General features: G+C 35.0%; 1 protein-coding gene across 3 annotated transcripts in view; it reads right to left on the reverse strand.

Annotated features, from left to right (window-relative positions):
• Positions 1–369: 369 nt before the first annotated feature.
• PNPLA8 (patatin like phospholipase domain containing 8) overlaps positions 370–15961 on the reverse strand; it is a 148704-nt gene continuing 133112 nt past the window's right edge. For all 3 annotated transcript variants that reach the window (XM_059934191.1, XM_059934190.1, XM_059934192.1), the window contains exons 9-10: positions 7095–7290; positions 370–1448 (exon numbers count right to left, since the gene is read on the reverse strand). In XM_059934191.1, coding sequence (XP_059790174.1) covers positions 1174–1448; positions 7095–7290 — 471 coding nt within the window. In that variant the 3' untranslated portion in view covers positions 370–1173. The remainder of the gene's footprint in view (positions 1449–7094; positions 7291–15961) is intronic.

A 15961-nucleotide genomic window follows, 5' to 3' on the forward strand; every position in this document is an offset into this window, starting at 1 on the left:
CCTCTTCACATCAACGTTGCAAAGACGCAGCATGACAATCCGGGTAACGGGTTTAGCTCTAGTTTACATGTACAAAGCAAAGGACACGAACCTTTTTTCATTTCTCTTCACAAATCTAAACATGTTGAAAGATTTACATGGCAGATAGATAACACAACAAAGATGAATTTGGTTAGCATAAACAATGATTCGGGTTGGTGTATACGTTATTAACCTCTGCGAAGTCCAGATGGTTAAAGGAGTTAAGGTAAAACAAGCCTGACATTTTTTTAAAGCATACTGTTGACAGGTATATTCAAATGCTACAAAGAGACGAAGGGCTACATCATGAATAATAAATAATTTAAAAATGACATTAGCCTTTTAACATAGATTATTTCAATAGTTTATTTTTGTTAATGATGGGGCATTTTCTCAGTAAATTCAAATAATTACTTTCATAATAGTGAATGCTAAGCTAGAGCTAGAAAAGTTAACATACAGCATTATCTTGAAATTTCAGGGGGAAAAAGTGGTTGATTGGAACTTCACCTATCTTTCGGAACCAAACAATGTTGACATAAACACATTTGGAATAGAGAACTGTATCTGGCTCTTTCATATTTCAAATGTAAACGTCCTTTGATAGAGAGAATCCCATTTTTTCTGCATCTGTTTAGATGATATGACAATAGTAGAAGACAACATTTGGAACGCAGAATGTAGCTAGTGAAAACCTAAGTGATGTTTAAAGAGATGAATTATTTTAAGAACAAATTAGCTTTTCCACATGAAAGAAAATCAATGATCAAATAAATTTAACATGATTACAGCGACTGAAGTAAAAATACCAAGTATAATATGACAGCTTTCAGTCCTTGTTTGGCACATATATTAATAAATTTTCAAACATCAAACAATACACCACCAATATGTACTAAAACCAACTGCCACAGTAAGATTCCTAACACGTGGTTAACTATTAACATCATGAAAACCTAATTCCCAGATGAACTCTGTAACCACACACACCCTCTCTGTACTGTGCAAGCTGGGCCAACCACTGTCTTTTCAGGATTCCCCAGAATTCTAAGCATTTCAAAGGCAGTCCTGCTGAACCCCGCAACCCCTTACTGAATTCTGTGGATCTTCTGAACAGGCATCCAGTTAGGAGGCTATACATGCACACACTCATCACAATTTTGAAAAGAATGGAAGGCCTTCATACATGTCAGTTTTTAGTTTTATCCAATCATTAATTTTCTGCAGAGTTGTTTTTTCTTGACTTAATATTTTTGCAAGTTTTTTCATTTTTTCTTCATTTCTTTCTATGTACTTCAACCCCTCCAACTGCAGCTGATCCAGCTTTTCATTTCGACTTTCATCTAGAGGTATGTTTTCACAAATAACAGGATTAAATCTAAAATAGGTGTCAGGAGGTAAGAGACCATCAAGCATTACATGGACTTCTGTTAAAACAAACAGAAGATAGGGTGAATTAAAAAATCGAGTTATTCTGCAATGATCTAATTTTACGTTATTTACAATTATCCAATTTTAGGCAAATTACAAAGCCTTGCTTATTTCCACACTCCAGCTAAATAACAGGAGTAAAGAATCCATAATACTGAATATAACTATGAAATGAAATTCATCTCCCAAAATACGCCATATAATTCTGATAAATTAGGACCCCTGCTCCAGGACTCTTCTCTGTTTTCAGTCATACTGTTAGCCACTGCTGAAATGCCTTTACAACCTTCCTTTTTTGTTTTTTAATTTCTTTTTTTTATGATTAATTTTTATAGGAGTACATGTTTTTTAATTTCTTGAGATCATCTTCATTGAGGTATAATTTACATACAATAGGATTCGCCGATTTTAAGTGTCTGAATCGATGGGTTTTGGCAAACGTATACACTGTGTTACCACCGCAACAATCATGACATAGAACATTTTCTGTCATCCCAAAAGCTTCTTCGTGCCTTTTTATGGTTGGTCCCCCCTTACCTTTTGCCTTTTCTAGAATTTTTCATATAAACAGAATCATAAATATATATAGCGCTTCTGGGTCTGGTTAGCTTCTTTTACCCAGCAAAATGCTTTTGAAACACATGTTGGCAGCATGGATCAATAGTTCCTTCCTTTATATTGCTGAGTAGTAATCCACTGTACGGATATAACACAATTTGTTCTCTCCGGTCTGGTTCTCTTCAGTTTTTAGCTATTAGAAATAACCCTAAATCATTTTGTAGATATATGGTTCCACTTCTCTTGGGTAAATACTCAGGGATGAAATTGCTCATTCATATGGTAAAAGTTTATTTATCTTATTAAGAACCAAAACACTGTTTTCCAAATGGTTGCACCATTCTGCACACCAACCACTAGGATATCTGAGTTCCCACTGTTCCACATCTTTGCCAAGACTTGGTACTGTCGGTCTTAATTTTAATCATTTTAGAGGATGTGTACTGGGATCTTGTGGTTTTAATTTTCATTTCCCTAAGGACTAATAATGTTGAAAAGTCTTTCATGTACTTATTAGTCATCTGTACATCTTCTTCAGTGAAGCATCTGTTCAAACATCTTGGCCATTTTTTTTCCCACTGAATTTTTGTTTTCATCTCTGTATATTCCTTATATTATACAATGTAAGCATTTTCTATGTATCTTGCATTTGATTATACATTTGGTTCTGATGATGGATCAAACACATATTTTACTAATATTTTATTTCAGTCTATAGCTTGTCTTTTCATTTTATTAAAAGTGTCTTTTGAAGAACAAAATTATAACTTGATGAAGTCTAATTTATCTGTTTTTCCTTTTATGTCCATGTTTATTGTGTCCTATCAAAGACTCTTTACCTAACCCAAGGTCATTAAGATTTTCTCCAGGGTATTCTAAAGGATTTGCAGTTTTAACTCTCGTATTTAGGTCTGTGATCCATTTAAAGTTAGGTTCTGTGTATGATGTGAAGGGTCAAGGTTCAATTTTTAAAATACAGTTATCTAATTGTCCCAGTACTATTTGTTGAAAAGATTATCCTTTCCTCATTGAATTACCTTTGTCAAAAATCTTTTGAGCATACATGTCTGGATCAATTTCTGTACTATTAGGTACCACTGATATGCAAATACCACCCTTGCTTACTGTAGTTTTATAGTCTTGAAATCAGAGGGTCTAAGTCTTCCAATTTTGTTTTTTTTTCAAAATTGTTTTGGTTATTCTAGGTCCTTCCCATATTCATATAAATTTTATAGTCATCTTGTTAATCTCTACCCCAGAAAAGTCCATTTTCATTTATATAGCAGTTGCATGAAGTCCACAGATGAATTTGTGGTCTGCCACCATAACAATACCGAGATTTTCAATTCATGAGCACGGTATTGATATATTGATTTATTTAGGCCTTCTTTAATTTCTCTCCGTTGTGTTTTGTAGTTTCTACTGTTCAGGTCTTGTGTATAATTTGTTAAATAGTTTCTTAAGTATTTAATATTTTGATGCTATTATAAATAATATCTTTGTATATATTTAATTTCAATTTCTAATTGTTCATTGCTAGTATGCAGAAATACAATTGATTTTTATTGACCTTATACTCTTCAACTTTGCTAAACTCACTTATTAGTTCTAGAAGCTTTTTTATAGATTCCTTAGGATTGTCAGCATAGACAACTGCGTTGTCTATAAATATTTACTTTTCATTTCTAATCTATATGCCTTTTATTTCCTTTTATTGCCTTACTGCACTGAAAAGGACCTCCAGTACAACACTAGCTGGAAGTGATGAGAGACATCTTACTCTGCTCCTCATCTTAAGTACAAAGGATTCAGTCTTTCACCACTAAACATGATGCCACCTCTAGTTTTTTCATAGAGGTCCTTTATCAGACTGAGGAAGTTCCCTCCTGTTCCTAATCTGCTGAAAGTTTTTATCATGAATAGTTGATGAACTTTACTAAATGCCTTTTCTGCATCTATTGAGATTATCATAAATTTTTCCTTTTTTTTGTCTGTTCATACAGTGAAATTATATTGATTTTTTTGAATGCTAAGCCAAACCCATATTCCTGAGATGTATCCTATTGGATTATGCTGTATTCTCCTTTTTATATATTGCTGAATTCAATTTATTAGTATACTTTAAGGACTTTTGCATACATATTAATAGGGAATACTGATTGGTATTTTAATGTTTTTTAATAATGTTTTTGCCAGGTTTAGGTGTCAGGGTAATGCTGGCTTTAGGAAATGAGCTGGCAAGTATTTATTCTTCTTCTATCTTCTCCATGTTTTTGTACAGAATTGTTGTTAATCTTATCAGCTGTATTTTTCAATTCAGACATCACATTTTTCACTTCTACAGATTTGATTTGGGTCCTTTCTATATCATCCATTTCTCTCTTCATCATGTTTAAATCTTCCTCTATCTCACTAAACATGGAGTATACTTAGAATAGCTATTGTAACATCCTTTGTCTGCCAATTCTCTCATATGTTTCATATCTTGGTCTGTTCTCATTGATCGGATTTTCTCCTGGTTAAATGTATCTTTTCATGCTTCTTTGTATGCCTGATAATTTTTTAATTGCATGCCAAACATTGTGAATCTTATATTTTCGTGTGCTGGAATTTGTTGCATTCCTTTAAATATTGCTGGATTTTATTCTAACAGTGGATGCTGTTAACTGGAGCTCAATTTGCTCTTTTTGAGAATTTCTTTGAAGCTGTGTTAGGGTGGATCCAGAGACAATACCCTTCTGAGGACTCTACTGCATATCCCACATAGTACAAGGTCTTTCTAATCTAGGTGATGGAAATCTGAGCTGCCTGGTCCCGTGTGAGCACCAAGGGTTGTTCTATTTAATCCTTTCTGGGGTAATCTGCCTTGGGTAGTTTCCTCACATGCTTGTACACAACACGGATCAGTACTCAAGGGGACTCCTCTGCATAGCTCTAGAGCACTCTCTCTATGAAGCTGCCTTCTCTGTAGTATTTTGCCCACAGATTCTAGTTTCCTTGGCCTCTTTGAATCCCCAACTCTGTTTTCTGAGAGCCTGGGACTATCCTGCTTGAGTTCCCCACTCCTCAAGCTATCACCTAGAAACACTTCCAGGTAGCAAGTTGGGCAATCATGTGATTACTTCATTTATTTTCCTTCTCTCAGGGATCAGTGACCTATGCCACCTGTCATCTAATGTCTGAAAACCATTGCTCTGTACAGTTTTCTAATGATTTAAGGTAGGAGGAAATATATGGCTCCTATTATTCCATCATGGCCAGAAGTTGAAGTCTGAACCCTCTTTTAAAACGTCCAAACCCTATCTATCTTTTAAGACCCATATCAAGTCTAATTTGCTTCTTGTAAATTGTCTACAGCAATCTAGTTTAGTTTTCTCATAGGTTTAATCATCTACATCTATTCACCATTTATTTGGCAATTGATAATATATTAGATTGAACCAAATGAAACTGCTGTTTCTATACATCGATAACCATCTAGTATCAGCAGTTACATATGTTTCACTCTTAATTCTTCATTAACTAGAGTGTAAGTGAATGAAGGCAGCATTTCATATTTCTTGGAAATTTCAAACGAGCCCATCACATGGTTTGCACAAGGTATACATGTAAGTATTATGAGACTGGGTGATCAAAGCTATTTTTTTCTAGGAAGACTGCTTATGGTAAGAATATTTTATTGATTTGACAACAAAATTTCAGATAGTGAAAAATCCAGAATGTCACCTTTTCTTGGGTTATCATTTAATAGATAAACATCCTTAGTGGGGAGCTTAAGAGCCTCATGTAGGCTAATGACTCAGTCAGTAACATGACAATATAGAAAGAATGAGATTCAGAAGCAAGGGGCTGTTAACTGGGAACAATTCCTTTTACAAATTTAATAAAAGATTTCACATAGGACTTAAAAATAATATAGTAAAATAAGGATATCTAGACCTCAAGGCCCAAAGTAGAAAGTCAACAAGTACTGACTGCCTACTATGTGCCAGGCACTGCAGTCAACATAGTTAACAGGATAAGTTCCTGCTTACATTCTGGTGGGATATAGAGATCATAAGCAATTAAACAAGCAAATATGTAATATATTGGGTTGGCCAAAAAGTTTGTTCGGGTTTTTCGTACCGCCTTACTGGAAAACCCGAATAAACTTTTTGGCTAAACCAATACGTCCATAATGAAATAAATGTTCTAAAAAGGAAAAAAAAAAAGAAAGAAAGAAAGAAAGGAGGATAAGGGGTTAGAGTGAGTGAGATGGTGAGGGGTTTAGAAAGTGATCAGAAAAGGGCTCTCTGGGGAAGTGACACCTGAACAGAGACCTGAATGAAGTGAGGGTGGGAATCAAGCATGTATCTGGGGTAAGGCCTTACAAAGAGAAGACAGCAATTCCCTGAGGCAGGAGCCTTCTTAGCAAGTCTGAGAAACAGCAAGAGTTACAGTGTAGCTGGACACACTTTATACAGGAGCCACGTCTTGAGAGAGGGGGAAGACATGCATTCAAAGGCCAGGTCCTTCCAGGGCCTGGTGAACTTCAGTGAATGAGGCTTTTGGATTTTGTTCTAAGTGTGATGGGAAGCCTAGATGGTTTTGACCCGGGTAAAGATATGATTTAATTTACACTTTAAGAGGACCACTTGGGCCTTTATATGAAGACTAGATTATAGAGGCAGCCAGAGTGGAAGTAAGGACTTATTCCAGTTTGCCGCCACATTACTAAATAATCGAATTCCGTAAGTACTCTGATTCTCTCCCTGTTACCATGTGTTTACCTGAACCAACCTGACACCTTTCCTTTTCCCTGTTTCTTAAGAGTCTCCAACCAAGCCTTTGTGCTATTCCTGCTTCAGCGACTGCTCCAGCTGTAAGGAGGCCAAGGCAGCTCTAGCTCCCACACGGAGAAGTCACTACCGCAGGGTTACTGGGAAGAAATGAGTGAGGAGAAGGAGAAACGGCAAACACCTGCTCCCACGTGCTTCCTAAGCCTACAACACAGACATAACAACACTCTTTGCCGTGAGCATCAGCATATTCTATCAAAAACTGAACTCTAGAAGTACGTTAAGGCAGCAAATAAACAGACGAACCTTCTGTGTCTGTAGCACTGTTGATAACATTAGACAGTTTGGTTTTCAGGCTCGTGTGTGTCGCGGTGTTTCTCACGTCACTCTCGTAACGTCCAGTGCCCAAGGATACTATGCACTCTAATGGGACGTCTGGCCAAAGACATTTACACTCGTGTATTGCTAACGCTGAAGGGTTATTCAGGAGCAAACCTCCATCCTGCAAAACATAAGTCAAGCAAATACAGGACAGAACTCTTCAAAGTGAAATTCTCTTTTACAAATATGAAAACAAATTATATTTTCAACAGTTTGAAACTTACTCACCGGGAAAGCTGAATTATGTAATAAACTGAACAAATTATTTAAAAACAAGAGATTCCTTTCAAGTGAATTTATTTTATATACTACAGCTGCAAAAGAAGTCATGTGAAAACTCACTGGCCTCACTGGCTTTACTAAACTTTCTTTCCTGTTACAAAATTCTCTGAACTTCTTCTTGGATTGCTCTGTATATTTTGCTCAAAACTACTGAAATGAACTGAATTAGTTTTTAAAGATTTTTATCCTTGTTTAGTGGTTAATATAGATTCTATATAAAATCTAACAAAAGAATTGTGGTTCTACCAAACAAACAAGACCAGTTCTTTCACAAGTCTAATATAACCAAATTAATTAATTGAAGTTGAAATTTTATTAACAATACAATTTCAAAGTATCAAATTCATTTACTGCAGATATAACCTAAACAAAGTAGGCAACCTTATATTTCTTTTTTTTTTTTTTTGCAACCTTATATTTCTAAGCATTTATCAATGCTTCAAAATAAGCATTGATTTCGAAGACTCCACAAGGCAAGAAGGGTAAAACATGCTGATAGAGTGCTGTAAAAATGTAGTAGAATAAAAGTATGTAACCAAAGACAGATATCATATGATATTGCTTATACGTGGAATCGTAAAAAAAAAAGATACAGATGAACTTATTTACAAAACAGAAACAGACCCACAGACATAGAAAACAAACTTATGGTTACCAAAGAGGAAAGGGGAGGGGGGAAGAACAAACTAGGAGGTTGGAATGAACATATACACACCACTATATATAAAATAGATAAACAACAAGAACGTACTGTATAGCACAGGGAACTGTACTCAGTATTTTGTAATAACCTATATGGGAAAATAATCTGAAAAAGAATAGATTTATATAAAAATGTGTAACTGAATCACTTTGCTGTATACCTGAAACTAACAAGACATTGTAAATCAACTATACTTCAATTAAAAAAAATTTCAAAAAAAAAGTATATTAACTAGTCTCACATTCCTGGGATAAACCTCACTTGGTATTAGTATATCCATTCAATTTTGAAAAGCTATGAACTGTTAGAAATTATTCCTTCTAATAAGCCCAAATTTCCCTCCCTGTAACCTATACCTATTAATTCTAGATTTGTATTTTGAAGCTACACAAAATTCAACATCTTGTAATCCTACGGTCTGGCCATTCATGAATTACTTGCAGTTTTCAGGAGTCGTCACATTCTCTTGCCTTCAGGGCTCTGCACATGCTGTTAACTCAAAATGCTCCTTCCCCAACCCCCTTCTTTGCTCAGCTCCCACTTATTCTTCAAAACATGGTCCAAGAGTCATTATTCCGGCAAGAACCTAACTGAAATAATCCTAACATACTTAGTAGAAAACAATCCATTTCTACCGGAAGACAAGACAATGCTGAATTCTGTACCAGTACGTTAAAAAAAGAATTTTGAAAAAACATGCTTTCCGCAAGAACGGGAAGAGAAATACAACCTTAAATTGTCATGCAGTAATGCAGTACATATTTTAAATGAAGGCACCTTTATTATAGTAATTCAAAGATTTTGGGGCAAAGATATATAATGAATTAAATTTTTTTTCTTGTAGAACACTTATTCTATCAAAATTCTTTTTCAATGTACCAGTACAGTAAAATTATAGCAATCTAGGATCTTTGCCAAGTGAACCGTTTTGCATAGCAGAATCCAATCCAATCTCTACCTTTCCGAGTTGCCAATCTCCACTGTTCTCTAACTACACCCCTTCAAAAGAATGTGTCTTATGTTTCCACATCTGTGATTTTCATGAGAAAAGACTACCTTTTAAAAGACATCTCCTGTCAACAGGGGCACATTTACTCATAGGCCCACCATATTTCAGGTCTTGGGCTCTTTTCATAAATGTCCCGTTATGGGTGAGCTGTGCTTAAGTCAGGATTGTCTCTGCAACCTAAAGACTGAAGAAAGCCGGTGTGTGAATGGCCCCAGGTCTGGGACAGAAAAAAGAAGGGACGGCTGCATTTACCTTGCTTGCCACCTGACTGGCAGCAGGTGCCCTAAGCACAGTGAAGCCTCTCTCCCTTATCTAGGCTCAGGAAGAGGGAAATTTGCGCCAGAAACACAATGAGGAAACAGCAGCACACATGCTAGCATTACACTTGTCTTTGTCATGGATTCAACAGACTTAATTTCCAGTGTAGAACTTCGTGATATAGTTAAATGCTATCGTTATATAGTAAAATCATTCCTAAACTCAAAGTAGCATGGCAGAGAATATACGCAAAAGGTCAGAATCCTACACTAAACATATCAAAACACAAGTTAAGACTGTGAGAAGTAAGCCTTCTCTGATACCAAGTAGATTGCTTTCATTCATTCATTCATTAAAAGCTTAGATGCCCATCCTCTATGCCAGGCCAAAAAGTATGCAGTGACTATAGTTTTGGGGACCACTATATTTGTGTGTGCCGAGTTTGACAGCAGATGAACTGAGACTGTATCTCCTGGAACCGATCACCCACTTGCCTCAAAGAACAAGTAGGAACTAAATGCACATGTCATTTGAAACTCCACATGCCTTGTTACTGTAATGGCATTTAATTCTCTGAGCTCCCTGGCCACTGACACAGTCCAATTCTCCTCCCCCGCATCCTAAACCCTCCACTGTGCTCTATGGAATTGTTAGCACTCCCAACGTAATCTCACCTACTTCTGAAAGTGCTCTCTTCTTCTTTGACTGAGCAGAAATGTGGCTCTCCCCTGACATCATTTCCCGGGAGGTGCTGTTTCTTTCATATCTCAGTGGCTAGGAGGAGGGATGATGCCTTACCTGTTTTAGCCTCCCTTCCAGACCATTATTAGTCCTAATCCACTTGGGAAATTCATGCTCTTTAAAGGCTCTGCTGTTCAGCCAAGCCACCACTTCCTCGTCACTGTTGTCACCTAGCAACCTCCCCAGTCAACTAATTAAGTCAGCACCTGGCTCACAGACTTTCTATCTATCCCATGTAGAAAGGGGTGGAAATTCTTTTTACTACCCCATGTGACTTCACATCTTTATAACACCTTGGACTCTCAGTTCTCAATCTTACCTTCAAAAAATATTCTTTTATCTGCTCTCCAAGATCACACATTAGCTCTTGTTATCAAAATAAATGGAATCATGCAGTATGTGGTTTTGGGGTCTGGGTTCTTTCACCTTGAATAATGCTTCTGAGATCCATGTCATTGTACATGTCAGTAATTAATTCCTTTTTACTGCTGAGGAATATTTCATTATTCGGATATATCACAGTTTGTTTATCCACTCAGCAGTTGAAAGGAACTATTTTTAAATTTAGCTAGCTATATATCTGTTGAAAGTCATGAATTGGCTAGGCATTTGTATTATTCAACTGCAAAAATCTACTTGGACTCATTAAATGTGGATAGTAATAAGTTATTTCCTAAAGGCTTTCCCAAGTACAAATTTTAATTTAACCCTTTCACCTATTTCCTTTGTTCTCAATTAATATGAATGATACCACCCCATATTTCATTTCTAATTTAGCAAAAAAGTTATTTCTTTTATTAAATTACTTTTATCTTAAATTCTATAGTTATACTCTGTGTAACTTCTAATCATCTGGGTATTTTATTTTATATTATTTTATTTATTTATTTTTAACATCTTCATTGGAGTGTAACTGCTTTACAATGGTGTGTTAGTTTCTGCTTTATAACAAAGTGAATCAGCTATACATATACATGTATCCCCATATCTCTTCCCTCTTGCGTCTCCCTCCCACCCTCCCTATCCCACCCCTCTAGGTGGTCACAAAGCACTGAGCTGATCTCCCTGTGCTATGCAGCTGCTTCCCACTAGCTATCTATTTTACGTTTGGTAGTGTATATATGTCCATGCCACTCTCTCACTTCGTCAAGCTTACCCTCCCCCCTCCCCATGTCCCCAAGTCCATTCTCTACGTCTGCGTCATTATTCCTGTCCTGCCCCTAGATTCTTCATAACCCTTTTTTTTTTTTTTTTTAGATTCCATATATATGTATGTGTTAGCATACAGTATTTGTTTTTCTCTTATCTGGGTATTTTAGATGAAACACTTCTTCATTATTATAAAAGCTATAAAGAAGGATTAGAGAACACAAAAAGGGGAGAAAAGAAGGGACAAACAAGGTTTACCAAGAATTGATAATAGTAAAATTAATCCCACATCAAAAGTTGCCAAGTTTTGAATAGTTTTAATAGCCATGCTTCAAATTAAATTCCTGTTCTTCAAACTTTACTTGCTTTCCATCAAAAAAAGTGCAGAAGTTAACATTTTTGGTACTCACTTTAGTCCAGTGGTGAGGCGCACCATTCCTTAAGCTCTGTTTACAGTTAGCCTACTCTTGTCAGACGCCTCTGCTATCAGCAAGTCCTTAGGCTAATGTTATGTCTATGGGATCTCCTGAAGCCTTTCCATTCATTACAGTATTCATACTCACAGTTAGTTACTTGGTGTTTGTCAGCCACTGCTCATGCTAGGTGCTGAGGTAAAACAGACTTGAAAAATAAACTTATTAAATAAATCGATACTTATCTTTTAGAAGTACATACACGATTGTGTTTTAACTGCAGTACATCATGCATGTACTTAATAGCCTAATATTTAGATGCTTTTTATTGCTTTTAATGTATATTTAATCATTTCAAATCATAAATCAGAACTTATACCAGAAAATAACCACTGGGCAACACGAATGCCTCTTGATCATCTCGTCTTATTTTTTAGGGTTTAATATTTTTATTTTATTTTGTTTTTTAAGAAACTTTTTTTTTTTGGCCGCGCTGTGCAGCTTGCAGGATCTCAGTTCCCCAACCAGGGACTGAACCTGGGCCACGGCAATGAAAGCGCCAAATCTTAACCACTAAACCACCGGGGAACTCCCTATAGGGTTTTTAAAAAATTTGTTCTTTATTATGATAAAATATATATAATATAAAATTGGTCCTTTTAACCTTTTTTAAGGTTACAAGTCAGTGGCATTAATAACATTCAGAATGTTTTACAATTATCACCACTATCTATTTCCAAAACGTTTTTATCACCACAAACAGAATCTGCAACCATTAAGCAATGACTCCCCATCCTCCCCTCGCCATCCTATTTCTATCCTAATCAACTATTCATTGTTTATACATAAACTCACAAGACTTTTTATTATTGAATTTATCATCTCATTCTGTAACTCTGTTTATATTCTCCTGGTTTGAGCTATTTGAGGGCAGGATCCAGGAAACACAAACAATATGCTAGCAATTATTAAAAACCTTTATATTTTTTATGGCTAACATAGGGCCTGGCACTGAGTAAGCACTCACTACATTTTTGTCCAGTTATAATGAAAATTATTAGTTGTGGCCTGGCACAGGCATAATTTAGCACAGAAAATGCTGGGCAGGCTCTTTCTGCTAAAAACACTCTTTATCTGGAAAGTTTATAAGAAATATCATAATTCATTTTATGTTAATGTATGCTGAGTTCTGAACCTAACCTTTTAAAATATAAATAAAGCCTAAAAGAAATAATATATTAGAATCTGCCATCAAAACCTTCAGCGCAAGCTAATTTATCAGGATCTTTCTCCAAAGACAGTGAATAAATGATTTAATTTTGGAGGTGGAGATGGAAAAAGATAAGAGAGAAGGGATATGCATATGACCAAACTCATCAGATTGTATATATCAAATATGTGTAGTTTTTTATCAATTTTACTTCAATAAAGCTGTTAAAAACAGAGAAGCGATAATGTTGTGTAAAAAGTATTATTTGATAAATAAGATGCTACTTGGATAGGGGTAGAGAAATAATACATTGGAAGCTACTCAAAAAGAATTCTTCCTACTTTATAATTTCCTAGGACATCTAATAAGCCTTGTAATACTGTAATAACATTCTTCTCTTTACAAAGACAAATGAAATCTACCCATCTACTGACTCATACCTCTTAATTACTTATAGCAGTGCTTTCAATAACTGTTCAAATAGAATATAAATGTATAATTTATACTTTACCTGATAAATGTGTAATTTATACTTTACCTGAAAAAGGATATGAACTTACATTAAAACATATGCCAGACATGACAGTTAAAAAGGATTTTAAAAATGAGACTGGAAATACTGAATACAATTATTCTAAGAACTAAGGATAAGAGGATTGTAATAAGTAGTGTATTTTAGTTTTAAAATTCTTGGCAACTTTTGAAGGGTTGGAAAGGAACTTTGCTTGAATGTTTTCTTTGTTTAAGCAATTAAGATCACTCACATCTTAGAATACTCTAATCAACCTTTCATGGTGTCTTTAGAGGAGAAAAATATCCCATTTCTTCCTCAAGTATCCTGAAAAGGATATGCAATAAGAAAAATATTTGCTTAAATAAGCTTTGCTTAGACTCCAGCTTCCATCTGAATATTCTTAAGTTAGATGTGCCAGTCTTTTTGGAATCAAGTCACTGATTTACATGAACGTATATTCTCTGTATATGTGGTAACATGCATTATTTTTAAATTTTTTACTTATTTTATTTTTATTTTATTTTTTTTACTTTTGGCTGTACCATACAACATGTGGGATCTTAGTTCCCTGACCAGGGATCGAACCTGCACCCGCTGCAGTGGAAGCATGGAGTCTTAACCACTGGATCACCAGGGAAGTCCACACTTTTTAATTTTTTTAAATGGAAGTATAGCTGATTTACAATATCATGTTAGTTTCAGGTATACAGTACAGCCATTCAGTTTTTTATATATATATATATTCTTCTTCAGATTCTCTTCCCTTATAGGTTATTACAAAATACTGAGTATATTTCCGTGTGTAGTTATATGCTTTAAATAAAATTTATGTAAGAAGTTATTTTAATCTGTACATCAGCCTAAATTCAAAGATTATAGTCATCAAAATAAAAATTGCTATGCATGGAAAGGAATGTCATTAGCCTATCTGAAATGGAAAAAGAACCACTGAATTACTCTGGTTTGTTATTTGTATTCTACAGGACTGAATTAAACCTTAGAACTACTTCCTCTTAGATAAAGAATAAAGAGCAAATGAGATAACTTCTTTTGGAGTCTGGGAACATATGGTCCTGAAATGCAGTAACTTAATTGAGACTTTCACTAGTATCTGGCGTAACTGCAATTTTGTAGCATGACAACCATCTTAAAGTTGTAAGTTACAAACCTTAACTATTATATTTCCAAATACATTGTTATTTCTCCATTTATGACATGGTGAAAATACTACGGAATATGGAGAAATTGTTGTTACAAACAGCAAGATACATATTAAAATAAAATTTTAATTTTGACCAATAAGTCCTGAAATCCATGTCAATAAGAAACTCTACAGCTAGCACTTTCTGCCCTGAGGGGGTGGGATAAAGCAGAGAAAGGCAAGAAGGGGAAGTGCCTTACATAACTCTGCAATGACTGATCTGACCAAGTGGGAAATAGTCTGCATTGACTCCAAAGATGAAAGGAACCCATTTTCATCTCCTAACTACAAAGATTATGACATTACTTCTGGTAAGACAGAAAGAAAATGGGATAGCTGAAAATGGGATAACATTTAAAAGTATATCTAAGCTGTTACATAAAATTATAGGAGAAAATAAAATTGATAACCACGTTTTAGTTATTATAACACTGACACATGTAAATTAAAATTATATAGTTGATATGTAGTTTATATAGCAGATCTGTGAGCTTTTGAACATCTAAAAGTCCTTGTCAAAATATGTTTTCTTCTCAACATATATCTGAATACCAAGTGAATACCAGTAAGTGGAGAGGAGAGTTAAGGTTACTGACTCCATCAAAGGAGACTACAGTGGGATAGCATATAAAAAATTAAGCATATGTTAAAAACATATATTTTGGAAGTATCAGCTCAAAAGCTCTGTTGACTGTTATGATTTAGTATAAGTTATGAGTTCAGATTTCCAAAAATAGTGGAAAAACTTGACAGGGAAAAAATTTATGATAAATAAATGAGTCTATGTCACAGAAAAAGTATACATCATTCAACATCATAGAAATAATATTCAACTTAACAGATCATTTAACCATAAATTTTAAAATAGTGTAATCATAGATAGCATCCTAACTCTGTCACTTAACAGCTGCAACCCTAGTCCAGTTACTTAGCTTTTCTTAAGACTCCAATTTCTCATTTGTAAAATGGAAATCACTCTATCTGCCTCATAAGCAGTGAGGATTATATGAGGAAATGCACACAAAGGACTACATAGGTGTCTGGCACCTAGCTAACCTAATGAGTGTTTACTATTATTATTTTATTACATCATCTCCTTCCAACTACGTCCACCAGAACTGTCAAACAGACTGCATTCTGCATTTTCAGGGACTGTGTTTCACTTTTAATTTTTATTACGTTTGGAAAGCCGAGCATATATACTACTTCATTTTCCTATCAAACTGAAATGATCATAACTGGCCATGCATCACATTACAGAAGATACAAACAAATCTTTCCTAAAATATGCTCTCAAGCCAGAAGGCTTGTT

This window comes from Balaenoptera ricei, chromosome 9, assembly GCF_028023285.1.
Source record: "Balaenoptera ricei isolate mBalRic1 chromosome 9, mBalRic1.hap2, whole genome shotgun sequence".
In the NCBI taxonomy this organism is placed as follows: domain Eukaryota; kingdom Metazoa; phylum Chordata; class Mammalia; order Artiodactyla; family Balaenopteridae; genus Balaenoptera; species Balaenoptera ricei.